General features: G+C 40.8%; 2 protein-coding genes across 2 annotated transcripts in view; both read left to right on the forward strand.

The window, feature by feature from the left end:
- The window catches only part of CMTM8 (CKLF like MARVEL transmembrane domain containing 8), a 35,334-nt gene extending 20,235 nt beyond the window's left edge, over positions 1–15,099 (forward strand). The window contains exons 2-4 of the mRNA XM_042806433.1: positions 7,062–7,235; positions 11,641–11,757; positions 14,559–15,099. Of these exons, the coding sequence (XP_042662367.1) occupies positions 7,062–7,235; positions 11,641–11,757; positions 14,559–14,642 (375 nt within the window). The 3' untranslated portion in view covers positions 14,643–15,099. The remainder of the gene's footprint in view (positions 1–7,061; positions 7,236–11,640; positions 11,758–14,558) is intronic.
- A 3,495-nt stretch (positions 15,100–18,594) lies between these two features.
- The window catches only part of CMTM7 (CKLF like MARVEL transmembrane domain containing 7), a 28,758-nt gene continuing 20,125 nt past the window's right edge, over positions 18,595–27,227 (forward strand). Inside the window, exon 1 of the mRNA XM_042806331.1 lies at positions 18,595–19,103. Within this exon, the coding sequence (XP_042662265.1) occupies positions 18,945–19,103 (159 nt within the window). The 5' untranslated portion in view covers positions 18,595–18,944. The remainder of the gene's footprint in view (positions 19,104–27,227) is intronic.

Genomic DNA, 27,227 nt, shown 5'->3' on the forward strand with positions numbered 1-27,227 from the left:
AGTTCTCTCAAGTGATGGGTAGTATTGACAGTATTTCAAACCCTCACGTTTGGTCTGTAGTGAGGGGTGCTTGCTGGTGCTGCCACGGAGCCAAGAGCATGACAGAAAGTTTGAAGCTTTGTGGGAAGATTCAACACTGAAACTGGTTGCTTCAAAATAATTTAAAAGGTATTCAGATAATTTTTAGAAATTCTGTGAAAGTAGAAGAGACTGAATTTTGCAGTTTTATTACAAATATAAATGTTTTCAAAGGTAGGAGTGACTTGAGATCTGTAGCTGCTACTCAGTTTGACGCTATGAGGTGTACTGTATAATTGCTAAAATACTTCATTGGTATGTCCATTATGACCACTAGAAAGTTCCTGGGAGCGCTGTGGATTTTTAAAGTTTTGCTACTAAGGCAAAGACCTGAAAGGTCTCAGCAAAAACACCAGCCTTTTGTTTGGTTTGGTGTACAACCTGCAAAAACATGCAGAATTCAAAGGAATTTTTTTCCTGTGTGTATGTAGAACCCGAGTTCTCTTCTGTGGGACTGTTTCCCCAGAAGACAGTCCGGGTGAATCATAAAGCTTTTCTCCACTGAGGAGCTCTTTGCAGAATAAATGCTTCCAACTGACAATGACAGCAAATGCTTATGGAGCAAAAGTGTTGTCAGTAATGAGGAGGGGTATGGGAGTGACTGCCTGATGTCAACTCATTGCAGTGTTTTGCGTTAAAGTGTTTGAGACTGGGAAAGAGAAGTTGTGGGCTAGGGCAAGGTATTGATTAGATTATTACAGAGTACATTGACATGGTCCTTGAAATTTCATAGACACTTAAGCAAGGATCCTATATCTCTAAAAAAATGGAGCTGAAAGATGTGTTTGAATTTCCTCACCTTTGCATCGTTACTCAGCGTTAATAGAAATCGTATTTAACTGTGAATCCTTCCAATTTTAAAAGCTAAGTTTTAAAACATTTTTATTACCTTTTCTCTGACTGCAGCACAAACAAGATTTTTATGGTTTGTATTTCAGTCTAGATTGATCCTTGATTGATTTATCCAGTACTTGCAGGCATCCATGTTATTTTTTTCTTAGGCAGTTTTCCTCCATGGACATTAAAATACAGTCTAATAAATAGTGGGGAAGAGTTTGTGGGCTTGGCTTTTTTTTATTTGGTTGGTTGGTTTTGGTGGGGTTTGTTTTGTTTATTTGTTTTGTTTTTCAAGTAAAACAAATAAATGATCCTTATTTCCAGTAGTTTGTGGATGAACCTACATTTGATGTTGCTGGTGTAGCCAGTGTGGAAGTGAACATACCAAAGTTGCTTTGTGCAGATACTCTAACTTAGCTTAACCCTTTTGAAAGATTTCTCTCTATATATGTCTTTTATTTCCAGTGTTCCCTTTCAACCTGCAGGACTTCGGCACTGCATGCAAATTGCCCTTCTGGTGTTTCTGCTGGGCTTCTGAAGTCGAGCAAGTGCCGCCTTCTCCACCGTTTTTCTAAAAAAAGCAATGATTGTGCTCACTCTAGTGGTAGAAGGAGGAATTGCTGTATGTCACTTCATAAATCGCGTATCAGAGAACAAAACCTCCGATTTAAAGACATTATTTAAGTGCAGTGCAAACATTTACTCCATTTAGCCATAGCTGGAATTAAAAAAATATCATTCAATATCTATCAAATATAAGACAATAAATCTGCCTGTTATTACGACTGACTGTCCTGGGCATGTCTTCAGGAACAATAGAGGAGGAATGTAATTTTTCCACCTTCTTTTTTTTTCCTCTTAAAATGACTTCCCCTCCTTGGATATTTTGATTCACAGTGTAAGATCCTGCACTTTGGTGTGTGATCCATGTTTTGACAGGTTTGGAAGAATGTTTGTTAATCTTACCAAATTCTTACAAATGCCCAAGGGGTGGTTGACTAATCAGTGTCCAATAAGGGGAGCCCCTGTAGTGCTGAACTGCTGGTCTGGCTGCTCTCAGGGATCCTTGCTTGCCCTCTTAGTGCCTGATGAAAAACATCTCCAACCTTGTCTTAATAAGGACCATGAAAGGCGAGATAAACTAGGGAGCAGGCATCAGAAATGTTTATGCTCTCCCTGCCCACAGGAGACTCCCTGGTTTTTGCTTTTTTTTTTTTTTCCACTGAGAGTAGCCAAGGGAGAAAAAGGATGAGGTTGAGACATTCATAGGCTACTTGTGCTGCTGCTGAGGTAGCTCCTAACTTGTGATTTAGTAGTGAAATAATGATGTGCAATAATTTAGAATGGTCTCTTTTTCTTCTAGTCGTAAATCTTCTTTCTTGGGAAGGAAAGGCAAGATGTCTTGCTTTCTACTTGCTGGATTCTGTCCATGTTTAGGTGGTTTGAATACAGGAGATAACTGTTGATGCAAATGCACAACTCTTCTACTCTCCCTCTATCATCATTTCCATCTGTGCCAGCAGCAGTTTTGCATAAATCCTACAATACTTATGCATACAGAGAACTGAAATGGTCCTAGGAAGCATCTCTAGGATAAAGCTTCAGGCAAACATGCCAAATAGTTTTTGGTTTGTTTTTTTTTTTTTTTTCTTTTTCTTCATGAAACTAGATGAGTCTTGGATTTTTTCTCCCTGTCAGGTCTGCCACAATGAGGCTTCTTTTTCCTTTGAAAGGGATGCATAAGCATTTTTAGCCGTGTTGCTGAGTTACCCAGTCAAGATGAATGCTGCAGAATTTGTAGCTTTAGCATCACTGGAGAGGACTCACCACGTCATCGGCTTTTTAAATGCAGCTTGAAAGTGCGAATTCAGTTCTGTAGTTTTTAAGCTGCTTCAAAAAGCAAAACTGGATACACAGATTCAAGCTCACACCTGCTTTCATACCTGCTGACTTGTAGGAGCAACATGAGACAAGATGTGTCTCATCTACTAAGCAACAAAGCCTTTTATGTTTTTTTTTTGAAGTGACTAAGTAGTCCGATACTTTTGAAGTTCTAGGAAGCACTATGGAAAAGTTATGGCACTTATTTAAGGGTTTGAATATGCAATTAAGTATCTAATCTTGAACCTGCACACTCAATAATATTGGACTTTGCTATGAAGTTATTTCCTTTTTATGGTGTCTGCCAACTGCTGAAGTATGCATTAGTACATTTGACATATTAATGCATTCTAGTGATGGTGGTACCTGATCAAGCAGTGGCCAGATGATCAGAAAATAGATGTCTGAGGTAAAACGAGAGACTGCAGTAAACAAGGGGAAAGTGCTTGCCTTCACCATGCGCTGATGAGTGAAATCCCTGTCCTCCATCTGATTTGAAAAACTGGACTCAGTTGGTGAAGCCTTTACAGTCTTAGGACCCAGCAGTGCCTCTCATTGACTACCACACGCATTATTTTCTTCGCTCTTTTTTCCCCCCTCCCTTCCTCAGAGTCATTGTGTTCCTGTAATTCTAAATAAACATATTCTGACTTGCTCATAAATCAAAACCAAATACTTAGCTGTTACTAATACACTCTAGCATACCTGGTTATAACGAGATACAGGCCTTTCCCAATTGCTGAACGGAGCTTTCTTCCTTGTCTTTCAGCTGATCTGTAGCAGTGAAGGTAGCTGTGTACTGCCTGTGCACGCAGAATTACTGTGGGCACTCCCCAGGTACTGCAGTTGCTGGTCTTTGCTTTACAATATTGCATACCTATCACTCACTTGCCAGATTCTGTACACTAGATGCTCATTGAGATGTCATTTGAATATAGTCCAGTTATTCCCAGTGGGCAGGTTTGCTATCAGATCAGCAGGAAAAGCATCGTTCTTGGCTCCAGTGGATGCACAAGTGTCATCCAGTTTGTACTGATCTGTTGAACAGCAAACATGTAATGTAGGGGACAGTCAGAATATTACAAGACAGGCTTTTAACACTGCAGAAGCTATCTCAGTATTTAACATGCTGAGAAGACAAGTTATTCACAAAAGACTTGTCTAGGTGTCTGTGTTCCTTTGACTCCTGAGGTATTTTGTAGATGCTGACGGCCAGCATGAACTTTAAATCAATTTAGTGCATATGTTTACATATGCAATAAAACCATTTGCCATATCATTTAACTACACACGGAGTGAATTGTTGACCATGAGCTGATCTGACCTTTTCAGGTCTAATCAAGAAATCTGAAATACTATTTCAGCCTGTCAGCTCCAGTAATATGCAGTAAGAGTATCTGGATCTAACTGAAAATGTCAGATGTGCTCTAATATGCAACCCATCAAAATTACGATGCATATGAACCAAGAACTGGTTAAGAATATAAATCTGTAATATCCGTGGTGCATCTCAATTGCTTAGATAAATTGTTCTGCCATTGGTACGGGCTAGCTAAAAACATACATTAAAAGCTGTGCTTTGGAATACATGTGAGGTGTACAGCTGCTTAAATATGAAAATTATCTTGAAAGACAGGTGTTAACACCAGGTTAGAATATTTCCGGAAAAAAACAGTGATCTGTGAGAATACCAGTGCTCTAATGAATGTTTTGCTAGCTTCGTTGTGTGGTAATGTAAGATTAGAGGTGTCATGTAACCTCAATTTTCCTTTTTAATAATTTGCTGCTTACGAAGTTTTTACTCTTTTCAGAAATAATCGGTTATATAAGATGAGGTGTCCATATCAGTCTTATGTGTTGAATTAAGTATTAAGCATTTTTCCTAGTCTTGTGCTTTTTATGAAAAAGTCTACTTCTATTTTTAAAACCATTCCAAGAAACAACACTGTCGTCAGTAGGTTATGGTGTTTAATGATGTGTAATTTCTTTGTTTTCTTTGTCTCATTTAAGAAGTGTCTGTTCTTGGTATTTTACTAGATATTCAGATCTATGATAACTCTGTCTTTAATAATTATTTATCAAGCATGAAACCAGTTTTGGAATGATATAGTTAAATTTGTATTAAAGTGGATGGGCACAATGAAAAGCAAATTTGTATCCTAAGAAAATGCTATTTTGTTAGCTAAAGAGTCTACCAAGATTAATCTTAAAGCAAATGTTACGCTAAAATTGAGTTTGTTTTTAATCTAATCATGGGTAGTTTGTGCAATCTGAGGCATAATTAACTGAATTGCTACTATTAGTAGAATGTTGCTGGAACTAGAAGTAAAATGAACTATGGGAAGCATTGCTGAACCAATAACTTTGCATTAAAGAATAGTGTATATTTTAAACTACCCAGTTAATCCTATATGACCTGTTCTTGTGAGGCAATGCTGCCCTCCCCTGGTATGCTGCGGAAAGTAGAAATTTTTATCCAGGTCGGAGCAAGTTCTAGGGCTTCCTATTAATGAGAAACTGCTGGGTTAGTGAAAACGGTAGAAAAAATGTTCTTAAAAAGACCATTATGTGCCTTCTCTATTACAAGACACATATAAAAGTGTAACAGACATTTGTGCAGTGCTTTTTATGTATTCATGGTACAGACGTGGATACATGTACAAATAACATATACTGTGAACACACAAGACAACAAATTGAGGGCTGAATTAAGTTTGAGTGACAATTTGGAGGATGAATCAAAGACAGAATAAACAGATACCAGGTAACTGCTGAAAGTTAACAGGACCAATTACCATCAACTATTATTTAACAGTATAATTTTGTCTTGTATATAATGATTAGAGATTTATCATTAATGTTTACATGTTTGATTCTGCCATAGAAAAGTAGATGGGACTACTGCCAACAATTTACATGGGAATAGGATTAGCTCTTGAGCAAATGAAGCTATAGCAAAACTGTCATCATCTCTCAGGGGCTACGGATTACAAAGATACCACCACAGGCTCAGGAAGTCCCTCCACTGTGCGTTCCTGAGAGCCGAGGAAGGTTGTCCAAAGAAATACTACTATTGCATGGTCTATCCTTCATATATTTCTTCAGACATCTGTTATTAACTACTGCTGGAGACAGAATATTGGGGTAGAAGGTTTTTGAGATTGTCCAGCTGTGGCTGTTGTCTGTTAAATCCTTCCATTTCTCACTGCTGGGCAGTGACAGTCCAGACAGCAGAAAGAGGTGAGCCTTGTTTCAAATACAGGGATTTTAGTTCCCACATCTGACTCCAGTAAAGTGTGTGTAGTGGGGTTTGGTTTTCTTTGTTTGTTTTTAGTGTATGAGATAACCCTTTCTTTTTATAATTCAGATGTTTCTAATTGCTGGACAGCTTGCAAAACACAACTTTTCTTCCTGTGGCATATGACTTGACTTCTGTTTTGTTTGCTCCTTATTTCTGTTAGTGCATTGGAGGTCACCTAACACTAGAGAAAACTGGAGAGAGTATGTTAAAAAATCTGGTTTATGTATTTCTTCATGTCTTAGACATGAACAGTTTGCCAGATTAGAGTTGTTTTCCCCCAGACTGGTTTGCTTGAACATGAGCTCTTGTCTCCTACTTGGGTCAGGTCACCTGGGAGATGTTTTAAGAACTGTGGAATATAATGACATTCCCAACTTGACCTGCTCTGGTCCAGCAGCATGTTACATTGGTGATGGCTGTTGCTATTTTACTACTACCTTTTACAATAAGGTCCTAGGAGTTGTTTTGTGTCTCTGGTGCCTGCCAGCCCATCGAACAGTTGTGGAACGTTTGTAGCTGGGGTTTAGTTCAAGTTACCTGTGACTGTGGCAGACAGGACCTGGAGATCCCAGTGGTGCTTCACAGGCATCTGTTTCTGAAGTGACTTTGCTGGCTGCAAAATAGTAGTGTTTACATTGATGCATGTGAGCTAGTAGTCCATAATAAGCAATCCTTTTGAGAGCTAGCGGTAAAACCACTGCAAGTGTGGCTCCATCCATAAAAGGTGACCTAAACCAACACCGAGATGTCTTGTTCTGCCTTTTCCTTTGTGACACCTTGCCACAGCAAAACCGCTTTTGTACGTCGTTATTTTTTGTTCTATTAATATTCTGTCGGTGTAGCATCCCAGCTCAGCTCATCAAATGGTTGTGTGAATGGCAGTGGTGTCATTCCTTGACCTAGAATGAATGTATGAGGTCTAAGACTGTGTAACAGTTCTTTTTCTTCTCTATGACTTTTGCAGGTATTGGGGCTGCTGGTGTGGACCCTGATAGCTGGAACAGAATACTTTCTATACCCAGCTTTTGGCTGGGTGATGTTTGTAGCTGTGTTTTACTGGGTTCTCACCGTCTTCTTTCTGATCATCTACATGACAATGACCTACACCAGGATCCCCCAGGTGCCATGGACCACGGTGGTAAATACATCCATTCTTTATTGTTTCAGTTTTGCTGAGTTATGAAAAGAATAAAACATTGATGCATTCTATAGGTGTAGTTAGCCAACTGTACTTGCTCTTGTTGCAGATTTTTCCGTAATTACAGTGTGGCTGCGTACCTGCAGTGTTTAACCTTCATACTACCCAGCCAGACACTTTTAAAACACTTTTCCTGTGATGTTTCACCATTTTGTTCAACAGTTGATGTAGTGACTTGATTTTTAATAATGTGGGTGTGACTGATACTTGTGTGACTGATACTTATGCACAGTGGCTTCTTTTTCTCCCTATAGTGATTACATCCCGTGAAGAATAAGTCTGTTGCTGTCTCTGAGCTAACAGACCTAGCCATATGGCTTAAACAGCAGAAATCCCTACTTGGAACAACACCATGAGTTGGAGGTGGGACCCTGGCTCTTAAAACATGAGTCTTCCTCTGCTAAAGTAAAAGCAAAGGTGGTTCAGAGGTAGCAACAGTCTGATGATCCACCTATGGCCTACTGTGAAAATGGTGCTGAAAATTGGTGTTATTTATATGTAAAATATGTGCCATGTAATCCTTTGCTTTTAGCTCAAGACTTAATGCAAATCAGATAAACAGCTAATGTAATTACAGAAACATTTCACAGGCACTTAAAATTCAGATCCGGTTTTTGTAGTTTGAACAAACCTAGCTAGCTGCACAGTATATTTTAACAAGATTTTCATAACAGGCTGGTGTTCAGGGTAATAGATCCTAAAAGTCACTGTCATCTCAGCCAACTGGCTATTTGTGACCAGTCCAAGAATTATGATAAATTTTAGCTTTGCATTTGTCTAACACATTAAAACCCTGAGGGTTTTTTTAATTAGCTAAAGATTATTGACTAGAGTTCTATTATTTTTATGATAAAATACATTTGAATTCTGTGTTGCAAACAGCTTATTATCAGCTATATTGTATACGTGACTAAAATGGAATAATCTTTTCTTTTTGCCTTCCTATTTGCTGCTGTAATAAACAGCCAGCTATAGCAATTACTAATAAGAACAACGAGGATTATGTTCAGATAGCTTCTCTGTTTTCAAGTTTCATGACCAGCAATTACCATTAAGGCTATAACACTGCTATAGAAATGTTGGATTATTTCAATTACAGCACTAATGTGTCTGAGTACATTTAAAGGTGTGGGTTGGTTGTGGTTTTTTGTTTTGTTTGTTTGGTTGGGTTTTTTTTCCTATTGCATTAGATGTAAGTAAAGTACATTCAAAGGGAAAGAATCTTTGTATCCATTTTGATACAGCTTTAGTCATTACCACTCTTTCATCAGTTTAACACCATTATCAGACAACAGCTTCACATAAATGAGTTGCCCCTGATCTATGTGGTAGACAAGCTGAAGCATTTGATTTGTTTCTACTTCATATTGAGTGTAGTTCTTGCTCTGAGTTCCAAACCTACTGTAGATAAGAGCACGCAAATGTAGGTCCAAAAGGTAGTCTCCTTTTATAGTAAAGGGTAATACGAAGAGAAAATAAATGCAAAATAAATAAAAGATGCTTGTGTTCCAGCCTGTTTTGCTCTAAGGTATTAAAAGAGCTGTTGGGAAGAGCCTTTGAACTGGACCTCTGCCACTCCTGGCTGGCCAAGAGGAATGTTTGGTCTCTTTTCAGAGAGATGTTAATGTCTTAATTCAAGAGAGCATGACACACACATTTCTGAGTGACACACACCTCTTCGAGTGAGTGAGTTTATGTCCACTTTCCCCTTACTCTCCAAAGTATCCTGAGTTTCAGTCTCTGCTAGTTATTGCTCTGCCTCCTTAGGCGACAGTTAGCTCAAACTGTGCCTGTTGTATACAGCATCCAAAATTACATCTGGACTTCTCTGTCATAAATTCACTTTTTGCAGGTTAAGCACATTATCAAATTGCTTAAGATGCAATTACTTTTACTGCAAATTAACCCAAAGGACGTGCTTCAAAACTGACTCTTCTTAACAGTGCAAGTTCTTTGCTAAAACAATCAATGGAAGCTTTTAAAATCTAGTAAATTTGAATTTAAGAAGCAGATGGTAATTTAGCATGAACCATTTGGTTTGAGTAATATATTGGCAGTAAAGGCCCAATCAGCTTGCATTGCATTTCATCTTCCCCAACAGTGTTATTTCCCAGAGCAGCACTTCTCAAAAATTATGTGCTTTTTTCTTTTCTACATGACAAGATATTGCAGGGATTTGTAGCTTTCCAAGGTAATTGAGTCTTTCTGGAACGGGAAATCTAAAAATAACAACAACAAACACTCTAAGCAATCAGATTTGGAGTTTGAAAATCAGTGCTTTACAGACGTTCACCTGAACCTGCCAATTGTTGTCATATTATCCTAAAATTGGCAGTTTGATATTTTATTACTGTAATGCCCAGATAAAACAAGAGAGGCGAGATTTGTGGATAGAGATAATACCTTTTATTAGATCGACTGATATAGGTGAGATAAACCCCACTCATTTATAAGTGTATGAATCAAACCTCAAGTGCCAGGCCTTGGACTCCAGCTGAGTGCTGAGGCACTGCCCACAGTTCCCTGCAGAAGGGTGGGTAAGGGGCTCTTTTCCAAATGCCCTGAAGTTGCAAGGACTTAGGAACCACAGGAGGACACGCATGCCCTTCAGCCTGCTCTGAAAACTCTAAGAAGGCTTTTTCAGTGGGTAGTCTCATAGAGGCAGTGGTGCCCTGAAGACTGACATGTTGACAGACGACAGCACAGCATACTGGTCTCTGGAGGGGCCTGCAGCTGAGAAAGCACGTGTTTGGGGAATGGCTTCCCCTCAGAAACTTTTGAACCCTGTGTGTCACTCCACTGTGTCTGCAGTAAACTCTGCCAGAACCCAGTGTCCTGGAGATGAAGTGGTTGGTGTGGAAGCTCCTCACATCCGAGCTGTCGATCCACACTTTGGTACACTGAGGGAATTGCTGATGTGGATACAGCTGTTGCCACTGCCTTCTGAACTTCTCTTCTTGGGCTGTGGCTCTTTTGTTAGATTCTGCCAGAGTTGGTGATTGGTGAATTCAGTAGTGAATAATTGGCACATATTCCTAACATCCACTGAGTCACACCATGGAAATTAGCAAGTTGGAGCTGCACCAGTATGGGAACATTTCCAGAAGACTGGGGCAACAGAGTTCAGGGTTATGATATTGGTGTGACACTCTGGAGTGCAAACATAGGGCCAGAAGCTGAAGGGTGCAGATCATGTGCATCATCAGGACCTGGCCGAAATTAAGTTACCAATTCCTGCAATTGTAACTATATGCAAAGCATGTCACCGGTATTCAGCTTAAACATGGCACCAGTGAACTAAAAGTATATTTTATGGCTAAATTCATATGCCTTAGACAAGGTAGCAGGGTAGAGGTTTGGGGAACTTTTTTTAAAAGTAAGTATGAACTTCCTATAGCCATGACCAAGTAGTGAGTAAAGGACAAAATATTAAAATTATATACTTTAAAAAGAAAGCCCTCATACCTTTTTATCCGTCTTTCACCTTCTTAGTCTCCCATTCTCCTTTTCTTGTCCTCTCTTACATGCAAAACCCAAACAAACTGTTTTTGTTTGTTCTCTGTAGTGTTTATGCGAGATCGAGATTGATGTTATCTGCTTTGCTTCTTTCTTAGTAATGAGCATCGGTACCCTGAGTCATTAACTCTGCTCCTTGGAAGAGAAAATGCAGCATCTGCCATGGATGGGTTTTGCTGACCCATTTAGTCCATTCAGACTGTTCTTCTCTTTCGTTTTATCTTGTTTCTTTCCCCTTTCAAAAACAGGCAGAAGGGAAAGGTACTGAAAGGTGGAAGAGTATGACTGAAAAAATTACATCCTCTTTATCTCCTCCAGAAGTGGAGAAAACAAAGTTTTGGAAGCTTTATAAATATTCTCCGTATGCCATGAGTTACTGATTCCTACAGCGTATCTTTGTGTAGATTAAAAATGTAATCAAATTGCAGTTTTGTTTTGGGTTTTTTTGTTGTGGTTGTTTTGGTTTGGTTTTTTTCCCCTCATGTAGTGTTGTATTCTTACTGCCTAACACTTAGATTGTGATAACCAAACCGCATTTTTATTTTCACTTTTGGAAAATCACAGCACACCAGCTTTAAGACTTTTCTGGATTTAGTGTGATGGAGAGAACAGTTTGTCAAAAATGTGCTTTAATGTTTATAGATCTTCAAAATAAGCAGTTAAATTTTAATCTTACAGATAGAAACTTGAAGGTAAAAATAGTTAAGAATCACATTGTGTACATGTCGTGCATATTATATTTCAGAGGAGAGTTTTGTAATGGTGGAATAGAAAATGGTAACAAATGCATGTGCATATTAAGTAATTAAGTTGTTTGGTTTTTCAACAGGGTCTGTGTTTTAATGGCAGTGCCTTCATTTTGTACCTCATTGCTGCCATTGTAGATGCATCTTCAGTTACCAAAGAACTGGACAGTCACAATTACAACAGCTGGGCAGCTTCTTCAGTGAGTTAATTTTTTGTTTAAATCAGTTCTATGTCAAATAAATCAAAAGAAAGCTCACTGGAAGTGCGGGTTGAAATGCATGTGTTCTGGATTTTGAAAATCTGCAGACTGATAAAGAAGCTCACACACAACGCCTATAGGTAGCTGTAATTTGGTTCATAGTTTTCTGAAGGTGACTAGAAATTCCACCAGATGACAACAGTCACATCAGAAAAGTCTGTAACGTTTTTAAGATCATACTGCTTTTCCCTTTCCCTGCCCCATTTATTACTAGGTCTCTGGCAGAGGTTGTAGCCTGCACATCAGAGTAGACAAAACAGATTGTGAGTGCCAAGTCACCTCAGTACACTTGGACAACTTCAAAAGCAGTTTAAAGTAACTCAGGTAACTTTACACGCATGTGGATAAGATGCTTTCAGCTTTTTGTGGGCTGAGCCATAGATGCAGCACCTTTGTGAAGGTCCTCAAGTGAAATTGCTGTTTCTACAGTGATCTTCCTATTATAGCCTCAACTTTTGATGGTCTGTCTTCTGAGTTGGGTGGGTAGCGCTTGAAAAATCATGTAACTTCCTGGTGGTTTAAAGTGGGTGCAAATCATTAATTAGTCTGATGTTACTGCCTTACTGTTAGATGTGGAAATCCAAAGCATTCAGTAAAAGTGGGTTAAAACCAAGGTTTTTTGGGTTTGGTTTGTTTTTTTTGAGAGTGCCTTGTCGCTCTCTGAGTAGGTGAACACATTGTCTAGCTGTGTTATGGGAGTTGTAAATGAACTTTTTGTATGCTGTAGCAATGGTAGTCAAATTAAATTGTATACAGTAATTCTGAATTACAGTTACTTTGCTTACTGGTCATGCTTATGCAGTTGTCCTCTCTGGACTATTCACATGTCCTGTCTTCTGTGTGAAGCTTACTGTACACGGCCATGAACACAGACACTTGAACACCTGCTCTGTTTTTGTCCTGGGAATTGGATAACTACGTCCCTGTCATTTCAGTGGTGTTCAGGGTTTTCTCCCCTTGGCAGTCTGTAACTATTGATCTGTTACTCAGCCACTACTGTTGACAGGCACTTGCTTGCTGCTAGATAAGCTTCCATGCTGATTCAGATTTTATGCAAAGTTCATGAATGCTCAGTGTCTCATGGGATGATTGGAATCTCTTCTAATACCTCCTAATAGTGTTTATCTAATGCACTGTCTAAATAAACCATTAAATGTAGATTCTTGCTTTCTGAACTCACGGATAGATGTTTATGACAATTTAGCAAATCATTTATTCCCAACAGTTGTTCTCTGTTAGAAAGATTTTAGATGGAACTTTCATTTCATAAGATACAAAGTTACTTAAAAAGAATAATGTTACAATTTTCTATTCTGATGATATTTTACATCATCATCTGCAGTTTTTGGTGCCACAGATTAAATTTACATTAGACAAGACTCACCAGAGCCCTCTGTTGGAGGGTTTAGATTCACTGCCAGGATGCATGCTTAGTAGTGACCTGCTCTCAGAGCTGAAGTGCCTACCCAGGCCAGTGATGGTGTGTGAGCAAGAAACACTGGTAGAATCATAAAATGTTTTTAGGTTGGAAGGGACCTCTGGAGGTCCTCTGGCCCAACTCTCTACCCCTTTAAAGCAGGGCTAACTCGTGTCAGGCTACCAGGGCCTTGTCCACTTCAGTTTTGAGTATTTCCAAGGATGGCTGTCCCACAACTCCTCTGGGCCTTTGTTGCCATGTTTGATTACTCTCACTGTGGGGATTTTGTGGGTTTTTTTTGTGTTGTTTTTTCCTAACATCTAATTGAAATTTCCCTGCTTGTAACTTGTGTTTGTTCCCTTTTGTCCTATCATTGCTCACCACTAAGAAAAGTAGTGTTAATCCTGTTTGCAGTGTCAGCTTTATTTGGTTCCGTTACCAGCACAAAACATTCTGGTCTTATCATAAGACCATTCTGAACATTGTCTATTTTGAACAACGTGTAGTGATTAACAGAAACTTAACCACTGGCACTGAATTGGACTTTATCAGTACAGCTGAAATAGTTCACAGCTGTTCTTTGGTTTCTGTGTGCATATGCTGCAAGGACTGCAGAAGCAACACCACTGACACTGCGTAGTTTTAATCTTTAAACATAAAATAAATCTAGCCTGCTACAGAAGGCTTATTCTGTAATCAATTTCCAACCAAGCAGTAATATCTCAGTGTGGTTGCTGTCACTGTTACTTGTGCTGAGGAATTACCTTTATTTATCAGTAGAGGACCTCTGGAATTGGTAACCTAATAGGTACTGCTGTTTGAGAACATGTCTGGGCCTGCATTCGAATCCGTTTTCTCTGCAAACAAACCTATTTGGGTGCACAGTGTGCCATACTGAGGTACAGGCGGGCTGGAGGCAGTTCCTGGAACACAGCAGCAGTGCAGGAGCGTTAGTTTGAGCTCACACTGTCCCCTGGACGATCCCTCAGCCTTTACCAGCATTTGATGTTAAAAGCAGCAAGTATAGAATTGGTGGGAGTCCAATCTGTTATGGCAATACTATCTGAAGATAGGAGTTGAAATATGCCATGTTTTGTCTGCTTCTAGGCCTGTATTTCTAAGCATAATATAAGCTTACTTATACAGTGTTGACTGTGATGGCGACACAACTACAAGGAGGTGAAAGATTGCCATTTTAGTCTGCCTGCTATTTCTCCGTTTTCCAAATCCCATAACTATTTTTTTTTCATAGAAATGACAGTGCTCTCAAGTATATATATATATTATTATTTTTTTTTAATATTTTTTTCCCCTCTCTCCACAGTTCTTTGCCTTCGTGGTTACCTCCTGCTATGCTGGAAATACGTATTTTAGCTTTATATCTTGGCGATCACGAACTTTGCAGTAAATATTTTGTTAAAATGAATTCTGTACTATAAAATATCTTGAGGATTATGCTCTTTTGACAAAAGCTTGGAAGAGGGATGAGGTCTTTTTGAACATTTCTGTTAGAATTGACAATATATTTTAAGCGGAGATTAAATAATTATTTATAATACAATTCCATCTTTAGAGACATCTAACACAGACTTTGTACTGTATAATAAAATTTTGTACTGCTTCTTTTAGAGTTAACATAGTATTTTTCTAGATATTGTATAGATGTTATTACTAAACCTTTAATAAATCTTACTCAGACAATGTGCCAATCTTGTAAATGTAACTTTTAAAACATTACAGGTATGCTTTTGATATTGAATGCTACAAATTAAAATTTATACTGTCTCGCTATTATATATTAAAAGCGACATTGTGCAGAAAAACCCCACCAAAAACTTTAAAAATAAATAAATGAGTGAACTGTGCATGTTTTGTAAACTGGGAGAAGGTTGCTTTTTAAATGTCTTTTCCAGAGTAAAATATATGCTACTAAGAATTCTGATGATCCTGTCAGTGTGCATATTCTAGCAGTTTCTCCTGATCATTAAATTGCTCTTGGAACCTGTTACTGTAGGTCTGAAGCTCCCTGATGGAATGTTGCACCTGAAACACATTATCTTAACAGGTTTCTCAAATCCAGCAGACTTCAAGGCAAAAGTCTAGACAACAGTTCCTTAGTGCTCAGTGTTTAACCTACTGAGAATATCACAAAACAACTATGAAAGGTAATACATTTTGTTTCTCAGGGAACTGTGTTCTTCTCTTTTCTCCTCAGATTAGGCCATTAATCTGTCCTAATTAAAATCTGGGTTTCTAAATCCTATTAAATGATAGAAAGATTAAATCCATAGAAGAACTGTCAAGACACCAGTGCTAGAAACAAAGGATTTCTTCCCTCCTTTCTTGTCTACTGGCATTGTCTGTGAGCTATTAGTTTAACAAATGCAGTTTTTAATTTGATGCTTATATTTAAATATCTTTGAGTCAAGCAGAAGTGTGACAGAAGATTATGACTTTCAAAACAGATACCTTTGAAAATTACTTTCATATACAAATTATCTAGGGAATTTTTTCCAGGAGTTATTTGGAGGGTATAAGGTTGTGATTATTTTGTGATATTATTTAAAGCTTTCCTCATTTAAAACTACTGGTAAATCTTTTGTTCCTTGATTAAGAAGATTTGGATTCCCTTCCTGTCTTCAGAAACTGAGTTGGATGATTATATATTGTAGTAGATAAATCTTCCTGCTTAAAAAAACTTCTTTTTCTCCCTGTAACTAAATGGTGTGTGCATGCCCTGCAGCAAAGATGACTTATCATCAGCCAGCTAATTCTGTCCTCAATCACATTGTTTTATTCTTGATTATCTAGTCACAGGATTTCAGTGCAAGGGAAGCCAAGATATTATTTAAAAGCCTATATTTGTCTGCAGATTGCATCTGGCCTGTACAACAAAGGTCAGGCTGTCTGCTGCTTGCTAAAATTACCCAGTTGTGAGAAGGAAGAAGGGCTACCAACTATGCGTTTTATCTACACAGATAAAATGTGTCATTAAAATCCCATATGCTCTTTTCCATTGCTGGAAAAAAATCAAAGGCGTAAAAATGATCCAAATGTCAACTGATAAAATATGACTAGAAATATAGCCAGAATTAGCATCTCATCAGTGATTTCTCATCAGTAAAAATGCTTTCATAGTAATAGAAATTCTTCCTTAAATGATATTTGATGTACCGGTCTGAAGTCCAAAGAACGTGACAACGTTTGCACAAATGTTTCATGATTTTGTGGGAACTGCAATGGTCTGGTCTGAAGTCATAACCCAGACAACATTTGTGGATAGAGGTTGTAAAGAGAGAGCAGAGTTAAGACAGAATAATATGTTTCATCCAGTTTACCAAAAACCCTCACGGAAGCTGTGTGTTACGTGTCAGAACAAACCCATTAATGGGTTTATTAACCCATTAAAAGGACAAACCCACACTGTTAACAGATGAAGAATGATTCTGGCAAAATATCTACCACCTCTGAGCCTTCAGTGCTGATCCTCAGAGAAAGATTTTTGGAATATCTTCCAAAGGCAAATCTGTGAGTTGAATCCTTAGTTCTGAATTTTAAAAAATATGTACTAGACAGAAATTAGCTTTATGCTTGGCCTTGCCTTCCCCCCCCCCCCCCAAGCCGCAGCTTATCTGCCTTGCTCTTTCCTTTTAGAAAGATAATTATTTCACTTCCCATGCTTCTTCTCATCTGTCTCATTTCTCGGCTGTTCCCCAGGTACCAACTGTCTGTTTTTCAAGCGTTCTAAATATCTAGTTAAAATTGGAGGAATCGGAACAAGCTGAGAATTACTTCTGAAGTTTGCTCCTCCCATTTCAGGCCTGAAGAAAGGCATAAGCATACAAAAAGTTACCTGTTTCTTCCAGCGCATTAGTCTTAAATACTGATTTGCAAACTATGACTTATGCCTTTGTATATTCTAATACTGATAAGATAAGCTAGCTGTGGTTTATCATGTAACAATTAAAACAAGACTTGTGGCTGCAGGTATTGCTTAGTGTTCATAAGATTGAAAGAAACCTTATTTAAAAGAACAACTGGTAAGTGATGAAATCATTAGTGAAATTCTTAATACAGGTATTTAGAAGAATAAACAAAATGCTAGTCAACATGTAGAATGAAGGTATTTGACATTATAAGTAACTTGTTTCAGATGGTTTTTGAAAAAATTTAAGTCACCCACGTACATTAGGATACTTGATATGAACTTATGGCCATCAAATTTCATTTATTAAGGAGTTGTCACTACCTCTTATCATAATACATGATGCACTTAACAAGATGAAGTAGTAGTATGAGAAGTATAATTAAAAACTTAGATTTCAGCAGTGTTTTAGACTGACTTTGTGCCAGTGGTTTACAGAAGATGGTTGTATTTCTGAGTAGAAAATATGACTGTTATTCTACTTGTATAAATTTAAAGGTATTTCTGTTTCACTGGGCTGAACTCAGATCAGCAGGGCCCCAGTCATATACACCCTTTCAAAAGAAGAACTAAAGAAGCTGAATCAGTGGATAAGAAAAGTGTATTTCTTAATAGGAAGTACAGAAGTTACTAGAACCTTCTTCCACAGAGCTTTCAAGAAGCCTCTAACTGTGCATGCTTCTGATCTGTAACTGTAAGAAGAGGGGACAAAAAGCAGCTGTTTTTAAAAAAAAAAAAAAAAACAACACCAGAACACCACCACAAACAAAAACCAAACAACTCTCAACAGCCAACACACTACTGTTGTGCAAATGGGCAGTGTATTTGGTATCTAATGAAATGAGATAAAATTTGATGGGACAGGTAATATCTTTTATTGTGACTACTTAATTTGGGCTTAATAGGAGCCCAAAACTATGTACTGCTTAATCTTATCACAGACCATTGCCTACACGGGCAAACCCTGTCTTGCTCATATGAACTATTTATGCTAGCCCCAGACTTGTGTTGGAGATCATCTGAACTTAGCTGTCTGCCCTCCTAAGGTAATTTTAATTGCTGAAGGAGCTATTAAATACTAATTATTAACAGAATGTGCATCCTAACTGCAGAGCAGAGCAGCAGCTGGGGTTGCCACCCGAATAAAGCAGCGTATGCCCACCTTGGAGGCCTGCCCCTAACCTCACTTGTCAAAAAGCAGAACAAGTTATTTTTAAACTTGAGGAAATACACAGCTTCCTTTGCCGAGTTTTGTTAGTATCTCTGCATGCTTTAGTTCAAACAAGGGAGGGTTGAGACACAGGGACAGTTGCTCCACTTTCGCCTGTCGCTGCCCGTTTAACGCAAATGTTTTTTCACGAGGTTTTGGGGGGTGAGAACAAAAACGCGTTGTGTGGGACGGCGCTGTTTGCAGCCCTCCCTCCCTCCCCTGCGAAGCACCGGGGCAGCTCCCCTCCGCCACCCTCGCCGACGAACTTCGCCAGGCCGAGCTTCCCCTCCCGCCACCCCGCAACCGCCGGCGGGGCGTCCCCGCTCGGAAAAGTTCTCCTCGGCCTCTCGCTTCACGTCCCGCAGCCGCAGAAAGGGGGGACGGAGTCCCGGCACGACCGCCCCGGCCCCCCGCTTCCCCCCCCCGCCCCGCAACGGGCGAGCCCCGGCGGCTTCTCCTCGCCCGGCCCCCGCCGGGGCGGGCGGCGAGCGGGGAGGTGCCGCGATCCGGTCCCGCCCCGTCCCCGTCCCCCTGTCCCGGGCCGGGCAGCGGCGAGGGGAGAGCGGGAAGGAGCCATGTCTCACGGGGGGCGAGTGATCCGCACCGGGGTGAGCAGCGGGGGGCCCGCGGCCCCACCGGCCGCCAGCGCCTCCTCCTCGGCGGGCTCGGACGCGGAGCTGATGGACGGCGCTTATTTCCGCTCCTGCGCCGGCATGCTGAAGGTGGCCCAGATGGTAAGGGGCGAGCGGGGCGGGGGGCGGCCCGTGGGGACGTTGTGGGGGACCCTCGGCCCGCGCGGGCGGGCGGGGCGGTGGCCCCCGGCTGGGTCGTTTCTGTGGGCGACGGGGCCGGAGGGTGTCGTGTCGCGGGGTCGCAGCTCCTCGCCGGTTTGGCCGCTGCGAATTCAGCCCTCGGGTCTCGCAGCTGGCCGGGGGAGAAGGGGAAGCCCCCGGTTCCCCTGGCAGAGCGGGGCGTCAAGGCCTCACCCGAGCCGCCCTCGCCTTCTCCTGAGGCGGCCGCGCGCGCTTCGTGCGTAACGCCGCTCGCTCGAAGCCCCGCGTGGTGGTCTGGCTTTGGCCACGGGTAGCTAACGCCAACTGTTAACAACTTTTTCCGCCGTTGATAATAACCGTGGCGACGCTGGGATGGAAAGGCACACCAGGGACGCCTCGTTCTCTAGCGCGGGTAAGTCTCTGTGAGGAAGCGGGGCCCAGTGCCGGCGCCCGCAGCGGGCTGGTGGAGGTGGCCACCGTGGCGGAGGCTGCTAGCCCAGCCGGCTCCGTGCCCTGTCTGTCAGAGACCTCCAGGCAGGGACCCAGGGGGGGATCTGGGAGGTGAAAAGCAGAGATTCGAAAGAAATCGATAGCAGAACGCTGCCGGCATTTGAGCCCGATGCCTTAACTTGACTCAGCGCCGGAAACTTTGCGCCATCCAGATGTGGAGAGGATTCACAGATGGATAAGCTCTTTCTCTTTTCTGTGGCGCATAATTGTCCATGGAGTGATTTTTCAGCTTAATTCCAGTAGCGGTAGTGAGTAATGGCTAGAAAAGAGTGTAGAACACAGGCAACACGCAGCAGTATTTCTTCACATACATTGTCATCCTCTTGTTGTACTTTGACAACATTTGATGCTGGAGTTGTTGCCTTCATTTTTTATAAACCCCAATGCCCTTTTTTTCCCCCCTTGCCTTTATTTGCCTAGTCATTTTTTTAAAACTTGTGTAAGTTACTAGCATCCAAAGTCCTAAGCTGACGTTAGAAGTTGGGAATCTTTTTTGTTCTTGGTTACTGTGGAGTAATATAAAATCCTAAAGTTTCTCTTTAAAAGCTGCCCAGTTTCTACCAGTTCATTAATAGCCATCAGCTGCCCTTAGAAATGAGCCTTGCTAGCAAGAGACAGAATTGGGTGTGAGTGGGCATGGCTACCTGCTCCTGCTGAGCATTTGTGCTGCGCTCGCGAGACCTCCGGGCCATCCCTGGCTATGAATTCAGTTCGGCGGTAATACAGATGGTTGTCTGCTGCCTTCTCTTCCCTTGGGTTGCTCCCAAACCGGTGTGTGGATCTGGAGTATCTTTTCAGGAGACAAATGACATTCTTTTGATCACGTGTCTGCATTGCAAACAAACCTGTAGTTCTAAAATGGCAGACTGAGCTAAAACGGTAGAATTAGCTAAAAGTCTGCTTATCATTTTGCTTTCACTGCTGTGGAAAGAACAGTTCCTTTTAAGAACTAGAAATACGTAGTCCTCTGCTCTCCATCCTGCTGTGGTGTCGCTACAGCTATGACGTGTGATTCTTGCAGCCAGCACAAGTGTGCTTATTTGTGCTGCAATTTCAGGTTTCGGTGCACATGTAAAGTGTGTATGTATACTTTACATACTTCACATATTTTTATGTAATGTATGTAAATCTATAATTTTATGTAATTCTTCACATACTCTACATAAAGTAATAGTTTATCGGTGCTGTTCAATATCAAATTCATCAGAATTTAAGCTATTGGCTTTCTGAAGTGACTTTAATAGAAGTTAAAATAATGTAAATTAGTTCCCTGTAGCACCCTTTCAGCTTCACCTCCCTACATTTTTTTCTGCTTTCCAGCTTGCCTGTACATAACATCAGTAGGAGTCACCTCAGATATCCAAGGAACTTCAGGCAAATGAACTTCTTTTAACATGGTATCACAATAGTGTCTTCTTCTCAAATAATTCCTTAAGAAGACTAAACATTTGTGCTGCAGTGTGTGGAAATAACCAGGATAGGTTAGTTCTAGACTAACTCCTGCACCCAATAAAATACAGAGAGCCAAATGTTTTCACAACTCTCCTTTACCTCTTCTCAGACAGTGTTCCCACTATATCCATGGGTCCATTTGTATTACCATGCAGTTCTAGTAAGAAGTGTTTGCAGTATCGTTCTGGGAAAAGAATTCTTTATGCTAAATCTATAAACATTCCTGCATGTTGATGTGGCTGGTGGGACTGCAGCCTTACTAAGAAGGACAGCTGTTATGCTGGCAGGGAACAAAGGTGAGGCCTTTTGGAGTAGACATATAGCACACTAAATTCCATGTTGGGCCTCTGAATGGTTGTGGTTATGAAGAGGGAACATTACTGTTTCTGTTTTTCTTCCTCACTCCCTTTTACCAAGAAGTGAATGATGTGAGAGAGAACAAGAAAGAAACATTTCATCATTTACTGTAATGTTAAGGGCTGTTTGCAGTGCTTGCAAGCTAAAAAAAAAATTGATTGCATGTATATGTGCATGAAATAATTCTAATAGATTACAACAATATGCTATGGAAATTATACAAAGGAAATTGAAGATAATGTTGCAGCTGTGCTTCTGTAAGAAAGATCATGACACATGGACTAAAACTCAGCAATCTTGGACAAGATTAAGAGATTGTACAGCAATCTGATGATTACTGAATTGTTACTGGTATCTAAATGTTACCAGTGCTTTCTCTCCAAATTCTGGGTGCTGTGGTGTTTAGCATTGAATGAAATTAGGAAGTAAAAAATGTGTTTCTTGCCTGCAAGCCTACACAAATTCCTTTACTTTTTTGCTGGAGAATTTCTTTAACCTTGCAGAATGATTATAGCTTTGAAAATATAATGCATTTTATGCATCAAGTTCCTGGCTTTCTAATGCTTAGGGAATGGTCTGTAAATATTTTGAAAATAAAATGGAGGAGAAAACATAGTTCTATGACTTGTGTATTTTACATGGCAGTAAGAAAGTTTGAAAACTCTTCCAGTGCGTATTACTAATGTTAGTAAGGGCTCCATTTTCAAAATCCTGTCTGAATTGACGCTGTAATTTTAACAGGAAGTTAAGAAGTATCTTCAACATCTAGCCCACTTCAACTGCTTTAATTTGATGGTGATTAATACAGCTTTTGCCTTTTTCTTTTCTTTATTTCCTTTTTTTTTTGTTTTTTGTTTTTTGTATTTGCAGTTTTGTCGAGGTCTCCTTTATATGGGGGGATACATGCAGAATCCCATTGTGGCCACCTTGGTTCTATAGCAGCTGTGTGCTGAGTAAGTGTGTGAGCGGGTATGTGTCAGTGGGCACAACACACTGACACCAGAGATGCTAAATAACTCGAATTTTAGCCAACTCAGGAAATTTGACGTACATGGCAGTCTTCAGTACGCCACGCTAACTGTGCTGATTTGTTTGAAGCACATTTGCTCTGTGTCTGTGCTACTGCTGGCAGTATTGTAAGACTTTCTTGGAACCTAATGGGCCTTAACTTGGTGAGCTCTCAGAAGATGGGCTCTTGGAAGCCTTCTGAGACATCCTGTGCCATTAGCGACAGCGGTATTAATTTGCATCCGTGTTGTCACCAGGGTGCTTCAAGTGGCAGTGTTCATGGATTGAAACAAGTCTGGTTCAGCTGAATTTCTTGTGAGGCCCTTATGTGCCTTTTGTATTTTTACAACCGAAGTCTGGAGGATGCCACAGACGCTCTATTGGACTAGGTCCCGCTTTCAGCACAGCCCATGTTTGACAGTGGAGCCTCTGCAGGTATCCCACCACCTTAGGCAGTTGGCTGTGGTTGTATCACCTGTCCTAAGTGCAGAGATTTGCAAGAGTGTGACCGATACAGAGTGAAGAGAGAAAAGAGAGCTCATGTGTAGAAGGAGAGCCATCGTGGCACAGCACATGCTTATGTCGAGCTCTCTCAGGCTCCTCAAACACTTCTGGGACTGTTCCTTGTTTCTGGAGTCTGAGAGGTGCAGAGGTGGCCTGTGGCCTTTTTTGCCTCTCTTTCACCTCCTTCAGGTTGGGCCAAGATAACTTTGACCACAGTTCTGACTGAAGGTGATTGTTCCCACAATAACACTGCTGTTACCAAGTATACAATAGTTCTGGCACACTAAGCACAACTTCAGAATACAGGGTGTTTTAAGCTAAAAACAATGCTGATTCTTTCAGCTCAGTGTGAGCCAGGAAAGTGCAGTTTCACCAGACAGAAAAGAAGAAAATCAAAATTATTTTTTCAAGGCTGAAGAAAAAATTCACAAACAATTGCACGGTGAAAAAGGATAAACTCAATAAAAGTTGACTTAACAACATCATTTTAACTTGTCAGAAATGCTAAGGGAATAGTTAAGGTTTTTCTGCTCAGTATCTATTTAAATTCCAAAGTATGTCTTGACAAAAGCAATTACATACTTGATAAGTGAATGGCCAGCAAGACAGTCTATAATTCTGAGTAATTTTGAAGCATGCTGAAACCTCTCTGGGTTATTTGTGTACTGACATACAGCTGAATAATAGTGTTTGAGAGAATATTAATGTGCCTAACACTGAAAGCTACAAGATGCTGGTAGCTAGGTTGCTAGAGCCAAGATCAATTTCTGAATGAGTTGGATGATACCAGACAAATTTACTGGGGAGCTGAATTCAGAAGAAGTTAAAGTATGGAAAGCAAGCAAAATCTGTTAGTGGAAGTAAACAATTTCTAATCAAAACCATTGATACAGGGAAAGGAAATTCACAAAAGCGAATGATGCTTGGAATGATTTGAGAGCTACTCAGTCTTCTGACTTGATCTTGAGCCTGAAGCCTCTTTCTGTCCATGTAGGTGATTGAAGTAAAGCATCTAATTCTTTGCAGCAGTGCATCAGTGACGTATGATTTTGCCTGTATGGTAGTAATGCTGCTCAGTCAGAAGAGAGGGATTCTGGTGATACGCAGAGATGCTGAAACTGTAAGCCTGTCTCCGGGTCCTGTGTAGATTGCACTTTCAACATTCCCCTGTCTAGAGTTCTTCCAAAGGAAACAAATGGCCAGAAATAACAAGGTTGGTGAAAGCTGCTGGATGCTAACCTACAAAGCTTAGATTCAGATAGATCTGTGTTCTGCTTGACTTTTCATCTGGCTGATAACACAGAACATGAAAAATTATGCTGTAATAACTATCAGTGATGTCATGATGTATTATACAAAAAATCTTGATTTTGAAGCAGGCAGGAGGCATTTTATGTTTGCAAAGAAAACAACAGTTGAGGAAAACTACCCCAAGAATGTGCAGATGTCTTCAGTCTGCAACTATGTGATAAACTTTCGGCTAAGCAATAAGAAATGGGACACGTCTTTTAGCAGCAAAGTTATTTTCAGGCCAAGGTCAAAGTTATATGTTGTAGCTGCTAATTAGTTTTGTTGTTCTTCTGGAAACTGCTGTAAAAGAACCTTGCTTAGCATGCTGAGCAAAGAGAGAAAAAAAATTTTCTAAGTCTTAGATGGCTCCAAAGTAAGCAGCAGCACTTGAGTGAGGAATGTCCAAGCCTAGTAATTAAAACCAATAGGTCTGGGAAGTCCTGTTATTTCCACTCTGAGATCACTGAAACAGGCTGGCTTGGCCACTTGTATTTTTTCTGTGCCTCTCCTCAGGGTGGCCATTTTACAATTTCAGCCCAGGTACTTGCGTAAGAGCTGGGAGCAAACAGTGTGTTAACCAAGGAGTTCTTGGTGGTAGGCTGACACAGCTTTATTTGATGAGACAAAACTTCACAAGTAACACCAGTTTAAGGAATTTTCCCTTTCTGACTCACCTCCATGCAGCTGTTCTCAAGGTTATGCAGAAAACCCAACCAAGGAACTGATGTAGCTTTACTTCAGCTCTCCTTCTCCTTTTCTTTTTTCCATAAGAGTTTTTAGAGAACAGTGCAGCCATAGAGACTACTGTCAGCAAAAGCAAGCGTCTGGCATATACGAGCAGGAACTACATAAGCCTGAAGTGATTCCATGTGCTTCAAACCACAAGCTGAGGATGTAGTCCTGTTTCTCTTGGGCAGGGGAAGGGTTTGTACCATCTGTTTTAAGTTCTATCTCTTTCAGCAATAAACCTAGTAATTTTTCTGATGTTGAAACTGTTCTAGAAGGCTAAAAAATCAGCTCCAGTACGTTTTGTAAAAAGACAATTATAGTCATTGTTAAACACTAGGGAATCTCTGTTCTGAATGTGTCAGTGAATGTTTTATTTGTGTCTTAAAAGAAACTTCCTAAAAGCACAAAGTTGGAGCTACCTTTCATTGCTCATTTGACACATTCATTAGGGTTTGTTGCAATACATTCATTAGCAACCTGAGTGCATGTAGTGCTCTTTGAACAAGGGCTAGCAGATACATTTTCTGAAACAAGAAAAAAAAAAAAAAAAAAAAGGAAATGAAGCTTAGAAATTTACCGCATCACCTGAGCCGTGTTTAGTATGCTTGAAAGAGCAGAGTGAAGTATTGGCAGTGGTTTCCTGGCACATTCGTTTTACAGGAAGTTAGATTTGCAAGTGCAGTTTTCAAAACTTAATCAGGTGTGCATGGTGTCCGTGGATAATAAGTTGTGGTGAAAAGCATGAATTCTTACTGCTCTGTGACTTTCCTTAGGACATGCGAGTGCAGCGTATCCCCTCTCTTCACTGCCTTTGGAGATGACATCCCTTTGAACATCCTCTCCTTCCACAGAAGAAACAGAAACCAGGGGATCAGGTCTTTTCGAGCGCGGTCTCCATCTGCTCGGAGCCTATAAATGATAAGGATGATTTTGCCAAGCATCCTTCGCTGGCTTCCAGGGCTGCAGATGCTGGAACGATCCGTTGTGCCTCGGCGTGACCCAGCAGAGCTGTGGCCGTACCCCAGTGAGGGCGGCACACCTGACCGTGCGGCTCTGTTAGGTGCCTGCTCTGCATTACTGGGGCAATGGAGTATTGTCCCCCAAAGCCAGACAGTGTTTGCTTACTTATGAGTAAGTGTTTCCTCCGCTCCCCTCCCTGGGGAGTCCTTGTGTTAGGTGTTTGCTCAGTACTGTGGCCGCCTTGTCTCCTTTGCGCTATTGTCATGTCGTGTGCGCGGTGGCCTTGTCCTCCAGTTTTGTGGTGAGATGTAAAGTATACAGCAGCCAGAATTTGCTGCTATTCGTACACAGAGATCAAACTCTGAAAATTGCTGTGATTTCCTTTCACCCAACTGTGAGCTTCCTCTTTTTTGCATAACTCAGATTCTTAAGGGGTTGTCGTGGCTGAAACGACTCCCTGCACTGCGATACTGGTAATTTGAGGAATGTAATGGTGAGTACAGATGTGTCTGGTCAAAGCTAGGTGACCGCAGCTTTCAAAGCCAAAGCAAATTTGGCTGCTGTTCTTGCAACAATAGCAGCAGCTGCAATGCTTACAGTTTCCTCTCCTGCACACAGCTTCCCTTAAGGAAAATGGAAATGCGATGATGACAAGATTGAGAAGCTGCTTCAAGGGAGAATTTTCTTAGAATGTTTTTGGTGTATTGTTGGGGTTTTTTTTTAAGAAAAATGCCGTTAGTGAGTTCAAGAAACAAGTACTGACTGCTGGGAGAGAAGTATGCTGTTAACCTGAGATGACCAGCAGCAGCTGCAGAACTACAGAGCGCCTTAGCATACTTTCCTGCAAGTCTGTAATCACGCTCTGGGAAGGCCACTTTGAGAACTCTTTTATCTGTTTGGGAAAAACTCAGTCCCCAGTTGCTGCTTGTCACTTGCTGGTTAATTGAGCCTTTTGTCGAGTGCTTGAGTGAAGCTTCCTAGTAGACACAGGAGTGCTGTCCCAGTGTGTTTGAGAGGCCTGCCAACCTCCAGCCGGTCACTAAAAGCTGTCGGCGGTGACAATGCCACTGGGGAATCTCATCTCTTCTCATTTTCCCCTCTCTTTCGTCTCCCTTCGCTTCTGTGGCACCTTGCCAAGCATCAGGTGTTTGCACTTAGAAAAGGTCGTTCTTTTGTGTGCTGAGGCCTGGTCTGATCCAGCAGCTGGGTTGTGATGATGCCAGTTGGTCTGGGAATTGTCATGATGTTAGCATTTTTAGGAACTCTCGCCTGTTT

The sequence above is a fragment of the Tyto alba genome, unplaced genomic scaffold (genome assembly GCF_018691265.1).
Source record: "Tyto alba isolate M040663 unplaced genomic scaffold, T.alba_DEE_v4.0 Super-Scaffold_46, whole genome shotgun sequence".
Lineage (NCBI taxonomy): Eukaryota > Metazoa > Chordata > Aves > Strigiformes > Tytonidae > Tyto > Tyto alba.